The sequence below is a fragment of the Pagrus pagrus genome (assembly GCF_965226575.1).
Source record: "Pagrus pagrus genome assembly, chromosome: 6".
Lineage (NCBI taxonomy): Eukaryota > Metazoa > Chordata > Actinopteri > Spariformes > Sparidae > Pagrus > Pagrus pagrus.
This window is the reverse complement of record NC_140190.1, coordinates 6796123-6810716: the sequence shown is the minus strand read 5'-3', so window position 1 is coordinate 6810716 and position 14594 is coordinate 6796123. Positions and strand designations below refer to the sequence as shown.

The 14594-nt window shown below is 45.9% G+C and overlaps 1 protein-coding gene across 1 annotated transcript in view; it reads left to right on the top strand.

Annotated features, from left to right (window-relative positions):
- The window catches only part of herc2 (HECT and RLD domain containing E3 ubiquitin protein ligase 2), a 41637-nt gene extending 32145 nt beyond the window's left edge, over nt 1-9492 (top strand). Inside the window, 19 exon segments of the mRNA XM_084355490.1 lie at nt 40-158; nt 818-943; nt 1036-1191; nt 1268-1582; nt 1706-1920; nt 2039-2216; nt 2433-2594; nt 3335-3426; nt 3523-3662; nt 3841-4028; nt 4161-4358; nt 4455-4538; nt 4989-5130; nt 5217-5411; nt 5678-5790; nt 7376-7566; nt 7655-7760; nt 7844-8056; nt 8559-9492. Of these exon segments, the coding sequence (XP_084211616.1) occupies nt 40-158; nt 818-943; nt 1036-1191; nt 1268-1582; nt 1706-1920; nt 2039-2216; nt 2433-2594; nt 3335-3426; nt 3523-3662; nt 3841-4028; nt 4161-4358; nt 4455-4538; nt 4989-5130; nt 5217-5411; nt 5678-5790; nt 7376-7566; nt 7655-7760; nt 7844-8056; nt 8559-8831 (3206 nt within the window). The 3' untranslated portion in view covers nt 8832-9492.
- The last annotated feature ends 5102 nt before the right edge of the window (nt 9493-14594 follow it).

The window sequence follows — 14594 nt, the reverse complement described above, 5'->3', positions numbered from 1 at the left end:
AATATGTATTGTTGTTGCGTTTGATGTCACTCTGTCCAGCTGCGGGACACAGGATGTGGGCTCTGCAGAGACTACGAAAGCTCCTGACCACAGAGTACGGTCAGTCCATCAACATCAACAGGCTGCTGGGTGACAGTGAAGGCGAGGCTCGCTCTATGGTGGGTAAACAGCTTAACTGAAATTTTAGTATTTTATTACCTTATACCTATAACCCTACTTTATTGTTTTTTTGCACAAAGCATTTCAAATTAGGGAATTCATTTAGTAAACTCCACCACTGACTAATGAATTGGCAACACTTTTGCACAGAAACACGGTCCAGCCACATACGAGGTTTTGACGTAGTCTTCTTATCGTTTTCCTTTCAGTGTTTTCTTCACATCTGCTCACTCACTGTGTACAGCGCATGCAAATAGATTTAGATTAGAATTAATGTAGTTTTGCGAGGGTAACTGGATGTTTTGCTGAAATAATTGTGTTGCTGAGAAGCTTGAACAAGATAAGTGATCAATGGCATCACTCTGCCCACGGTAATTGTGTGTGCCGGGCCTCTTCAATTGTTATTGATGGCGTAGGAGACGATTTCTGACTGTTTATTTGTTCCATTGATTAGATTTTTGTACCTTTTTGTAATGTATTTGCTTTCCACTCCCGCAGCTAATTTTTCTTCCCTTCACCTCGTATACCATCGACTGCAGTGCTGCAGTTTCCTGTTATGTTTTGTTTAATTCTTTGAGAACTGCAACATGGATAAAAATAAACAAAGCCTAGATTTAGATTTAGAAATTGATTGATGACCTGTTTTTTTTTTTTCCAGAGTTTCACAGGCAGTGCGCTGGCCGCTCTAGTGAAGGGGCTACCAGAGGCTCTGCAGAGGCAATATGAGTACGAGGACCCCATTGTCAGGGGAGGGAAGCAGCTGCTTCATAGTCCATTTTTCAAGGTATGCTCACATTTGTTTCCTTTACTATACAATGGGTTGAGTGTGTGTTGGAATCTTTACAGATGCTAAGCTAGTTTGAACCTTTTATTCAGGTTTTGGTTGCTCTTGCCTGCGATCTTGAGCTGGATACTTTACCCTGCTGTGCCGAGACCCATAAGTGGGCCTGGTTCCGCCGGTACTGCACCGCCTCCAGAGTCGCCGTGGCTCTAGACAAGAGGACGTCTCTACCAAGACCGTTTCTGGACGAGGTGAGTGTCTGACCTTTACTTTTCCTTCATCGCACTTTGACGGGAAAATGATCTTAATCCTTTTCCCTCTTTGAAGGTGACAAAGAAAGTCCGGGAGCTCATGGCCGATCACGAAAGCATGAACAGCCTCCATGAGAGTCACGACTTGTTCAAGCGCGAGCACGACGAGCAGCTTGTACAGTGGATGAACCGACGGCCAGACGACTGGACCCTCTCCGCCGGGGGGAGCGGCACCATCTACGGCTGGGGCCACAACCACAGAGGTCAGCTGGGGGGCATCGAGGGTGCAAAGGTCAAAGTGCCCACTCCCACTGAAGCCCTCGCCACTCTGCGGCCGGTGCAGCTTATCGGCGGGGAGCAGACTCTGTTTGCCGTCACTGCTGATGGAAAGGTATTTAAAACAACTCACGTAGGCTGTGTGTTTTTTATTAGAGCATTGATCAACAATGTCAATCTGATGACTTTCAGGTTAGTAATATACTGTCAGTCTAACATATGTTGTGTTTATCCTCAGCTGTATGCAACAGGATATGGAGCTGGGGGCAGATTGGGTATCGGAGGCACAGAGTCTGTGTCCACCCCGACTCTGCTGGAGTCCATCCAGCACGTCTACATCAGGAAAGTGGCTGTGAACTCTGGAGGGAAGCACTGCCTGGCGCTGTCCTCCGAGGGAGAAGTCTACTCGTGGGGAGAGGCCGAGGACGGAAAACTCGGCCATGGGAACAGAAGGTCGAGACTGAATCACCCACAATTTTCAGCTCACAACACACGTCAATACAAATCCATGTCACTGTAAGAATTAAGGATTAAGTGCTTTTATAGTAACTGTGACTCCTCTTGACTTTAGTCCCTGTGACCGTCCTCGTGTAATTGAGTCCCTGAGGGGAGTGGAAGTGGTGGATATCGCAGCCGGAGGGGCACACAGTGCCTGCATCACTGCCAGTGGAGAACTCTTCACCTGGGGCAAGGGTCGCTACGGACGTCTGGGTCACGGAGACAGCGAGGACCAGCTCAAACCCAAGCTGGTTAGTGATCATTCAACTCGGTTTCTCAAAATACTGCAGTATACACGTAGTGCACTCAGGGTTTGCCAGTCAACTAAAAAGGCTAAAAAAGAATAACTGTCGTCCCGAAGCGTTTGGACAGGAATCAAACAGTTTTACTCCGCCTCACTCCTACAAGGTTTCCCAGACAGTCACGGTGAGATAAAGCTGATGTTGGTGTCCGTGTGGTTTATCCAGGTGGACGCACTCCAGGGTCACAGGGTCATCGATGTAGCCTGTGGCAGCGGGGACGCCCAGACACTGTGTCTAACAGACGATGACATGGTCTGGTCCTGGGGAGACGGGGACTACGGCAAATTGGGCCGGGGAGGCAGCGATGGCTGCAAAATCCCCATGAAGGTGAGGCAATTTACTCTGCAGTGTGCACCGGAGGTCAGCCGGAGCATCACTTTATACTTGTTTCTCTAGTTATTTTAAACAGGAAGAGACCCGAGTGTGTTGAAAACTACAGACTTAACTTCTTGGGTTTCTTGTAAGATGAGAAGCCTCAGCTATTATTTTCAGTATTTAGTCAGCTACTAAGAAGCCTGGTCATGGAGAGGGATGAAAGGGATAGTTTGACTTTTTTAGGAAAAGACTTATTCAATCACTTGCTGAGAGCTGATGAGAAAATGGATACCTTTCTTGAATTTTGAAGCTACAGCCAGGAGATGATAGCGTTAGCTTTGCTAAGCATGACTAAAAACTGGGGAAACAGCCGGGCTCTGTCTAAAGTTCAAAACTCCATCATTTTACATCTTTTCATATTTTTTATTAATTTTTATTATTTTTTATTAATTATTATATGTAAATATTAGCATGTTAGCTCAATAGCTTCCAGGTCATGTGACCAATTGACTGAAAATCATGTTGGGTTCATGTAACTACACTGGCTGCATGAGATACGCCTCTTGTTTTTACGTTTTACATCTTTTCATATCTTGGTCCATGTTTCAAACTATGCCGTGTTGGGCCCTTGAATTTTAAAGAAGTTGCCTGGAAAGTCCTTGAAAACTTGAATTTGATATTTAAGAAGTTGTGGCACACGTTTGTAAACCGTAATCCATCCTCAGATTGATGTATTGATTTCTTGTTTTCAGATTGACTCTCTCACCGGCCTCGGAGTGGTCAAAGTGGAGTGTGGCTCTCAGTTTTCTGTGGCTCTCACTAAGTCTGGTGCCGTGTACACGTGGTATGTTCAGCACACTACAGAGTGCATCTTTCATAACGTCTTGTCTCACTGTTGTTGGAGAAAAGATGGCTCAGTTGTGTGTCGTGTCATCTCTAGGGGTAAAGGGGACTATCACCGGCTAGGCCACGGCTCTGACGACCACGTTCGACGACCCAGACAGGTTCAGGGGCTTCAGGGGAAAAAGGTCATCGCCATCGCTACGGGGTCACTGCATTGTGTGTGCTGCACAGAAGATGGTGAGATTGACCATTTTATGCAGATACTCCTTTTTTCACATGTTCTGTTTATCTCAGATTGGATTATTATACAGATCGTCTTTGCCATCTTGCCAGTTGGTATCAGAGTCCCAACAGTTCAGCTAAGTCTGGTTGGACTGCAGCTTCACAGAAAGCTTTTCTGTTGTGTTTGGCTCAGGAGAAGTGTACACATGGGGTGACAACGACGAGGGCCAGCTTGGAGACGGGACCACCAATGCCATCCAGAGGCCGCGGCTGGTGGCAGCGCTGCAGGGCAAGAAAATCAACAGGGTGGCCTGTGGCTCTGCTCACACCCTCGCCTGGTCCACCAGCAAGCCCACCAACGCTGGGAAGCTGCCTGCACAGGTACTGTACAGATTTCTATGTGCACATGTTCCAGTAGATGGCAGTAAAACTTTGCCAGCAGAAGCGTTATCAGAGTAAACTCGCAGATGCCTATCATGCTGTCAATCTGACTGTCTGTGTGGTTTGTTCCAGGTTCCCATGGAGTACAATCACCTGCAGGAGATCCCCATCATGGCCCTGAGGAACAGGCTGCTGCTGCTGCATCACATCTCCGAGCTCTTCTGCCCCTGCATACCCATGTTTGACCTGGAGGGTCGACTGGGTCAGACGGGTCACGGACCTTCGGTGGGTTTCGACACGCTCAGGGGCATCCTCATCTCCCAGGGGAAGGTGAGATAGCATGAATTTTAATCTATATATAAAACCTAAACAGCAGCGAATGTCTTCTTGGCACTAAAACAGTATCTTATTTGTCTCGCGGAACAGGAAGCAGCTTTCAGGAAGGTGGTGCAAGCTACAATGGTGAGGGACAGACAGCACGGACCTGTGGTGGAGCTCAACAGGATACAGGTAGAGTTTTAACATTTACATGCTCATAATCTGTTTCACAACCGCTTTCATCTTTCTTCAAGCCTCCTCCTCCCTCTTGCTGTACCTCTCCCCCCCCTCCCTACTCTCCCTGGGAGGCTGTGCTCCAGACAGACTCCTGAGCATTACATGTGATGTCTTTCATAAGAGGATTTTTTTTTTCCTGCGGTGTGTGTGTGTGTGTGTGTGATCTGTCTACAGGAGTTCCTGGACTGAGTTTTAGACTTTACTCCACATACAGTCTCCGTTCAGGACCACTGTTCTCCCCACCCCTCCTTCCCTCCCATGTAGCTCCGGTTTTATCTGAGCTGTCACATCCAGAAATTCATGCCTGTCAGGACTTCCCTTCTATCTAGCAGGAAGTTATTAAGCACAGAAGAGAAACAAACCAGACCGTAATCTTTTTTTTATTTCTTCTTTTTCACCCTGAAGGTGAAGCGTTCCCGTAGCAAAGGGGGTCTGGCAGGTCCTGACGGCACCAAGTCTGTGTTTGGTCAGATGTGTGCCAAAATGAGTTCGTTCAGCCCAGACAGCCTGCTGCTCCCTCATCGAGTGTGGAAGGTCAAATTTGTTGGTAGGTGCTACACTGTCTCCCCAAAAGTTTGCATTTTCCTTGATCCTTCTTCATGTTTTAAGAACCCTTCTTTTTTTTTTTCTCAGGGGAGTCAGTGGACGACTGCGGTGGAGGCTACAGCGAGTCCATCGCCGAAATGTGCGAGGAGCTTCAGAACGCCCTGACCCCGCTGCTCATCGTCACCCCCAACGGCCGCGACGAGTCCGGCGCCAACAGGGACTGTTTCCTGCTCAACCCCGCCGCCAAGTCCCCTCTTCACATGAGCATGTTCCGCTTCCTAGGTATAATCCAGTTAATCTCCCAGTCAGGTTTTCTGGGGTGTTAATCCTCCAAAAACAGAAACTGGAAATATGCGTGTTTATTTTAAAATGAACAAATGCTTCGTGTGCGTTCTCGCTGATAAAACACCTGGCCTGAACTGTTGAGCATGCTTCATTTAAAATAGATATTTCTGCTGTTTTGTTGCAAACGTTCTGCACAGTGCAGTGAGAGGGCATTGTTCATGTTTGATCTGTGTGTAATGCGCTCTGCCTTGCTGTGTCTGCAGGAGTCCTCCTGGGCATTGCAATCCGGACTGGAAGCCCTCTTAGTCTGAACCTGGCCGAGCCAGTGTGGAAACAGCTGGCAGGCATGAACCTGACCATTGCTGACCTCAGTGAGGTATGTTCATAGTCCTGCTCCTCTCTACACTACAGGCCGACGTACACGCTGCTGATGATTGATAAGGAAAATGTTACTTTTATAACACTGGATTGTAGTACAAACACACTTCTTGGATTTAGTTGCAGATAGCACCCACCGCCTCAGCTCACCCTCCCCTTATAGACTTTGTCAGTTCTTGGTTACTGTAGAAACATTGTCGACTCCATCCGCGTTACATTTCTTGTCCATCTCCTTCACTGTCACATAACACTGACATGTTTTGTTATGTGGATGAATACAACCAGATGTCCCTGTACATCCTCCTACAGTAGCTGTGTCTCAAATCACAGCATGTCTTGCTGAAACTAAGAAATGGATTTACAAAATGTTTCTGCAAGTTAACAGAGAAAGGTGTACTGACCTCTCTCCGCTCTAGAATTTGCTTTATTATGAATTTTTCATCTTGTTCGTGTGCTTTATGTGATAATGTTAAAGAGTAAGCCTGTAAAGTTGTCTTTCAGTGCTCAAGGTTACTGAAATGCTTTTGTACCATGAAATTCAACAGAGGCATGTAAGTGAGGCCTCTCCTTTGTTTGCATTCAATTCAGATTCATTCTTTATCGTCTTCTGTAGAGGAAATGTGTTTTCACAGCCTGTGCAAATTATTATAGCACCCTTATAGCTGAGGGCAAGACGCTCCTCCTAGAGCATCTTTAGCAAGATGTTTTTAGCGGCTAACTTCTTGTCAAACCATCTCGTCTTTAAACATCACTGGGGGTTTTGAGTCCCCCCGTTTGACTACTGATACCAATCTCACAAACGTGCACCTACTCATGATCAGGTTCAAACCAGCCATTCGCTTTGAGTTGATGTAGTTCGGAGAGTCGGAGTCTCACAGTCTCACAAAGAGAAAGCACAAAACTGTTCTTGCGTCTTTGTTTGACGTGCAGCTTAGTGTAATATTATTGTAATGTCCTGTAACCTTTTGGCTGTCTCTGGGTACGCAAAGGAATGTCTCCCTTTATGACACATACAGTATTACGTAACATTTCTAACCCTCATGATCGACGTTATAACCCGCAAAAAGAACACATTCCTATACATTCCTCCCCAGATTAAGCCTTAAGCCTATCAGCTCAGGGGTGCAGCCTGAGCTCTACAATACGAAACGTGTCTGCAAACTCACACTGTACCTGCTATTCAAAGGTTCAAATCAATACTCGTTTGAGCAGAAGAAGCTGTGAGCCACAATCTCGGCTTTTGTTCAAGGGTCCACTCCTGCCCTCACGCTGTGATCATGAGCTCCTGAACCATCTTTCGGAGAATACTGGAGTGGAAAAAAAGGCCTTTCTCCTGCACAATGCCGCTCTTGTTTCGCGGTTTTGCCCTTGAGATATTAGAAAGGTTGGATGGGAAGTAAATCCAGCACAAGACGGACGGAGCTCACCGGAATTGCGTTGTGCGCACGAGGGGCCTGAGTGCAGACAAACATAAATACACACAACAACAACAAACAGATGAATGTGTATACCAGATTATATTCAGACGAATGGGTGTGGTAGTTGTGTCAGAATATTAAGCGGCGATCTGCTCTCTTCCTCAGGTTGATAAGGATTTCATTCCTGGTTTGATGTACATCCGGGACAACGAGGCCACAGCCGAGGAGTTCGAGGCCATGACCCTGCCCTTCACAGTGCCCAACGCCAGCGGCCAGGACATCCAGCTCAGCTCCAAGTACTCCCACATCACCCTGGAGAACCGAGCAGAATATGTCCGCCTGGCTATTAACTACAGGTGAGAAATCCTCGCTGAATGAACAAAGTTAGGACTCTCTGATCTTGGTTTGTGTTTACCTTTCTCTGTTTGTTTCCCCACTCTTTAGGCTCCATGAGTTTGACGAGCAGGTCTCTGCCGTACGCGAGGGAATGGCTCGAGTCGTTCCAGTTCCCTTGCTGTCGCTTTTCACCGGATACGAGCTGGAAACTATGGTTAGTGAGAGCAGGTTTTAAAGTTGTGACGTCTCTATTCTCTGTGTGTGCCGGTTATATAGTAAATGTATTCCTCTCCTCAGGTGTGTGGAAGCCCCGACATCCCTCTCCACCTGCTGAAGTCAGTGGCCACCTACAAGGGAGTGGAGCCGACATCGTCGCTCATTCAGTGGTTCTGGGAGGTGATGGAGTCCTTCTCCAACACGGAGAGGTCTCTGTTCCTGAGGTTCGTCTGGGGTCGCACACGCCTGCCTCGCACCATCGCTGACTTCCGTGGGCGAGACTTCGTCGTGCAGGTAAGAAAAGGAAACCCGAGTTAACTTTAATTAACTAAACTCTTACATATTTTCTGTTGCTCACTGTTTCAGCCAGCACCATCATACAAACCGTATAGCAACCACTGACCCAATGGTTTACTAAATTAGCTAGGCTGCTCTGCTAAGTAATTAAGTTATTATTATTATTATTATTATTATTTGGGTTGCTGCGAGTGAGATGAATGTGTGGATCTGTGTAAAAACAGTTTGCTGCAGGTGATGTGCTGGATTATTTTCTCTCCTGGCCGTGAACAATGACTCTGAGTCGTTGTCTTTTACCCAGAGGTTGCCAGGCAACCAGTGGAGACTCCAGTTAATCATTGAGCTCAGCCAGAAAACAGTCGAACGCATTAAACCACATTTGTTTTTAAACTTTTTAATGCTGTAGCCCCTTAACACAGAGGTATAAATCCAGCTTTATTTTGACCTGATTTGGAGAAAGTGTAACTCTAATAACTCTAATAACTCTCTCTGTCTGCAGGTGCTGGATAAATACAACCCCCCTGACCACTTCCTGCCAGAGTCCTACACATGTTTCTTCCTGCTGAAGCTGCCCAGGTACTCGTGTAAACAGGTGCTGGAGGAGAAACTGAAATACGCCATTCACTTCTGCAAATCCATCGACACCGACGACTACGCCCGCATCGCCCTGTCCGGGGAGCCCGCCGCTGACGACAGCAGCGAGGACTCCGACAACGAAGACGCCGACTCCTTCGCGTCGGACTCCACCCAGGACTACTTAACTGGACACTGAACTGTGAGCTTAATCGAAAGGCGGAGCTGCCACAGAAAGACTGCAATTTATCTCACCTATTAATTAATCCACACATTCATACAGGCATTGTACTAAGACACAAACGTCTGTGGGGGAAAAACGTGCAATGAGCTTTAAAAGCATTATAAGCTAAAGAGAGGAACAAACGCAGGTTTGCTCTGATTTAGTTTCTTTAAAATAAAGTGGGGTGATCAGCTGCACATGTAATTGTCGTGTTACATGGGAAATATGTATATTGTTACAGTTACAGAATTAAAAAATGGCTCCAGCCTAGCACTGTGGTAGATTTCTCCCTCTGGTTTGTGTGAATTACCTGTCCCTAGTTTGTATATAGAAATTGATGTGCAACAAAACAGTAGTATTACTTTTTGTTTCTTGGTAATAGCCATGTTTCTTTATAAAAAAAAACCCAAACATTTTTAACTTAAAAAAGTCAGTGTTTCTCACTCGGCTCGGTCAGAGCCCACTGAAGGGTCATTTTACGATTCCTGTACTTACCCCCCCTCCCTCCACCATGTTTGTGCACTGTCTCCTTAAAGAATGTATATAATATGATTGTGCCATGTATTCACAGAAAGGTCTCATTCCTGCATATTAAATGTTAATACATTTCTGTTAATAAATTCAAATGAAAAAAGGACGACTGACAGACTGAAGCCCTCTCTGTGTGGGTTTGGTTGAACATTCGTTCAGGTTTACCCACAGTGATTGTGTGTGTTGTCGTTGCAGCCGAACAAACGGCAGATCTGAAAAGGAACAAGCGCGACACGAATTGAAACAAGCAGTTTCAGGAATCATTTCAGAAATGATCAAAATGTTCTCTGTAAATCTTTATCAGACGTTGTACTCTGGATTATTTGTTTGGAAAGGGTTAACAGCCTGCTCTCCTTTTATAAAACCATTGTATTGAATTTTTTCTAAACTAGGTCAGAGGATCATTCGGGCTTTCCTCCCCTCTTCTCACCAGGCGGAGGAGCTTTGGTCGAAATTAAATCAGATTTTTCCTTTTCGATTTCTTTAAGAATCCTTTTTAATAAACTGTCACAAAGGTTGTAGCGGCGTGGTGGCGGGGTGTTATCTTGACATCACTGTTAACCCCGCAGATCTGAGATTAAAGAAATCTCATAATTACCGGCCGTTGTCAGCTGTGCACGAGTATCATGAGGGGCCGCGCCTCCCTCACGTGCTGGGAAAAAAGGTGATGTGATGTGGGGGAGCTGTAGACTTCACTACACATTCCTCATCGTCTCTGGCTGTAGTAAACTTCGTCGAGTGTGTGTGTCTGTAAATTCATGTGCTGTTCAAAGGCATGTGAAAAAAAAAAAAAAAACCCAGTCTGTTTTATGAAGGCTTGATTTGGCTTAAAAATCATTAGCATTCTTTGTAGACTTAACGCTTATTTTCAGAAATAATCACAAAGTACATTATGCTGGTGGGAGTCAGGTGCTTCTCGATACAGTGAAGGAGGGAGGAGAGCGGGGACGAGGACTGAACGCTCTCCTTCAGCTACGCTTCTGTGTTATATACTCGCTTACGTAAACTACTTCTGACAGCAGCCACACAAGGAAACATGTGAGTGGACGTGGCAAATCTCTACTATTGTGACTAAAAAAAGTTTTAAAGGTGCACTACGTAGTTTTGTAGAAGACATTTTAATCAAGGGAAAGAAGAGTTTATGTCTAAACAACCTAAATAAACAAACTCAACTTATATTTGGCGGACCCTGCCACCTTTCTAGCTTCAAACAGTGCTCTGGGACCTTATTTTCCTCTGAGAACAGCTTGTTTATTCAGTTATGGAAAAAGTAAATACCCTGAGTTTGTATTATTACCTTATTAATACTATAAATATTACAATTCTGAGTTTGAATTTCTTCTCCCTTTAAGGTTTTTAATAATTTTCACAGATTTCTGTCCACTGCTTTGGACAGAGTCCGTGTTCTTTCCTCATATAAAGACAAACACAGAATCAATGTCACATTCATTCATTCATTCAGTTCTGTATTTCTGATCTTGCCTGATCTCTGATCACTTGTTTGAAAGAGGTGTGGATCACTAATCACGGCGTCTCAACATACGTGCAGTGTGAGCATGTGGGTGGTGTTTTGAATGTGACTGGATCCTTTGAAAAGTCGCTGCTTTTCCAGGAATTGAGTTGTGGAGGAAGTTTGAGTATTAGTATAAACATCATGGTCAGCTGTTTAACATGTCGAGAAGTCTCAGCCCGCTGCATTCAGATCACGCGGGGGGAGGGATGCTGCTCAGCTTGGGATGGACAGACAGGGAGACGGACTGACGGGGAGACGGGGAGAAGGCAGCTCTCTGGGTTTGCAGCACATGACTGCATGTGGGAGGTAGACAAAAGAGCCTGGTGGCTTTGTGTCTGCAACTTCTCGACAGCTTCCCGAGCAGAGAAATGGTTTCACATTATAAACATCTACTGTCAGGAAACACTAGATTCATAAATCATGATACTTTTGTCCCAATTTTTTTCCTTCTTCATAAACTGAAGCTCAGCATTAGGAACCCATGAGTTACTATAAACACTGGTTTGGGATCAGTCATGAGAGAATTTTGACTTGCATGATCAAAGCCGGAGTAATGAGGACCAGTGAGCCGTGTATAACCACTATTAATTCCTGGAAAGGCGGAGTGAGTGTGAGACTGACTTGGAGCGGTGGGCTGGGGAAAGAGGCTGCATGACTCAATACTGAGCTCTATAAGGTGTTTTACAGTTAATGTACGTTACACTAATAGACAACGTTTAAAGCCTTATGCATTTCTTTATAACATGAAGACATGAAAGCAGATAAAAGTGTCACCGGCCTTCATTTCGTGCAGCCTGCTGAAAGGGAAGACAGTAAATATGGTGCACTGTGACGTAAATGGCGAATGACTGCAGGCCCAGCTAAAGCTATGCTAACAGCTCAGATACTGTAGTCTGTAAATGCTAATGTAAACCTGCTAACATGCTCACATAGACAATGCTAACATTCTGAGGTTCAGCAAGTATAATATTTACCATGTTCATCATCATCGCAGATGAGATGGTTTTGGACAGATTTCTTTGGTTTGCAGACCGACTGTTGCACCGGCTGTCTGGGTGACCGGTCCAAGACGATCCTGCAGGTGAAGAAGTCGGGCCTGGTTACATGTGGTGCTGGTTGGATGTACTGTGACACTGGAGATGGCTTATGTTGAAATTACTAATAATAAAGGATGTTAATGTCTGTGCTACCGGGGTGACCAGTAGTCTCGTATCCCACCTCGTATCGACCTCATCCTAAAGGTTTTATATGCTGCCTCCTGTCTGAGGTCCTTTAGTGACCTGACCTATGCACCTGTTGACTTAAACAGCTACCAGAGGAACCCAGCTTCTCCTTGCACCCCGAAAGGATCAGAGGATCATGGAAACAAGACGTAAGGCCTCGGGGCTGTCTATGAAAAATTCATGCCAGCCCAGCCACAGCTACTGAGAAGATTAAACTATTGACCCATGGCCGGTCGGAGAAGCAGTCCAACTCTTCTGATGGTTCAGTGGGAACATCCAAATTCCATCGAAACAGCATAACAGCCCGCCTTCTGAGGAAATCTGGCACAATAATCCCCCCAAAATGGCCTTTTTTTCCAGGGTTTAACCAGCTAATGAGAAGTTTAGATTTTAGTTTCCATCCGCAGACATTAAGTCACTGAGGGACCGGTGGTCTAGAGATTATAATCATCATTCAGGCCGACCTGGAAGGTTTTATTGGGCTGCTGTGTTTGAACAGGAAGGAATTAAGTTGTAGTAGGTGTAAGAAACGAGGGGTTTCCCTAAGAAGAAGTGCAATTACTGCCGTGATGAATGGCTGCAGATTAGCCTCAACCCCGAGGTTCAATACAACCACTAGTTCAACCTGACAAGCTGGAGTCACGACCAAATAGAGGGTTTACAACTTCTTAAATCAGGTTTCTTAAGGAAGATCAGCAGCATAAGCCCACCAGAGCTCTATAGGTCTTTAATTGGACTTGATCTTCATCATCTGCTCTCCTTTCAGCCCTCAGGGCAGCTCCGCTTTTGGTTTAAAGGCGGCTTTCTTCACTCCTTAACTCAGGCTGAATGTGCGCTGTGCGCCTCGCTTGGCTGTCAGCCATTTGTGCCAGAGCCCTGATGAACTGGCAGTGGTGGCTTAGGCCTCACCCATTGTTTCTCTCCAAATGGTTGGTTAGCTATCTGCTGAGCCAGAGAGGTCACTGAGTTGGTGGCAAATGATCCTGCCCGTCTGCAGTATGCTGAGAGGGAGGTAAGTGAATACAGAGAGCGGCCTGAAGCTCAATGTGGGGGGCAACGTCTTATTCTCACCAGTCTGATGAGGAGCGTGGTGATAAAGTGAGGTGAGGAAGTTGAGTCTTGACTCTGGAAAACAGCAGCTGAGGAAGCAATCTCACCTCTAGGTCCGTTTAGTAGCTTTTCTCCAGCTTCCCATCAAATCACACGTCACAATAATTCCTATTTTCTTTGAGCACTTCAAGGACTTCTGATACACAATGGACGAAAGCTGTTTGATAGCAATTTGATACAATGTGCTGGTGAAGATCATGTGACGGAGCTCCAGAGCAGCTTCTGAATGGACACACTGGGAAGACTGTTTTCTCTTGTGATGCGAAGTAGTAAAAGTTATAGTAACTGCAAAATGCTTTTCACGAGTTACTACACATGCAGTGCAACAGAGGCAGACAGAGCTATGAGTGGACACCGAGACGCATCTGTGTGACGCGTTAAAGTAATATATAATATATAAAATATATCTGCATTACCGAGACACTGGTTCTCCAGCACATTAAAGACAAGACCCCTGCCAGCCTGGACCCTCAACAGTGAGCTTTCAGAACAAACAGATCCACAAAGGATGCCATATCCACTGCCCTTCACTCAGTCTTCACGCACCTGGATAATAAGAAAAGCTATGTCAAAATGCTGTTTGTTGACTTCAGCTCAACACAATCTTGTCGATGAAGCTGAATGGAAAACTGAACACTCTGGGCTTCAGTACAACACCCTGCAGCTGAATATTGGACTTCCTCAAGAGCAGATCACAGACAGTCACACCTCTACGTTAGTGTTCGGCATCGGAGTCCCTCAGGGCTGTGAGCTGAACCCCCTCCTGTTCACACTGTACACCCATGACTGCACTTTATTGTGAAGTACCACCGTCACCGGCTGCATGACAGGCAACAATGAGAGTTCACATTGGAAGGAAATCAGTGAAAAAACTACTGCTCAGCATCAGATAAACCAAGGAGCTGATTGTCTAACACTCCCACCCCTTTAAAAGTCACAAAAAATGTTTTCCTGTTTGCTGGGAGGTCATCACTCAGTCAGTCTGTGCATGTATGGGACCAACAGCACTCAGCAGTGAGTGACTCATTCACCCCGGCTCTCACAGAGTCAGTAGTGGGACTAGTTAACGTCATTCAAATCCTCAGGCTCACTCTCCTCTCTCCTTGCTGCACATGTGATCGCTCTACTATATCTCACGCCAGCCCACAAGACCAGTGTGCTGTCTCCCCCCGGGTCATCTTTACTGCGTAGCTTTCATCCTTTGGTGTCACAGGCAACAGTGAGTCCAGACCAGGTGACTCCATCCGCTCAATGGGAAACATTGTCTTCGCCGACTTCTGGGAAATGAGAAGGTCGACGCTGGAACTCCACTGCAGTCACTCGGTGATCGTTTCGGGAGTTAATGGAAATATATTTTTGTCG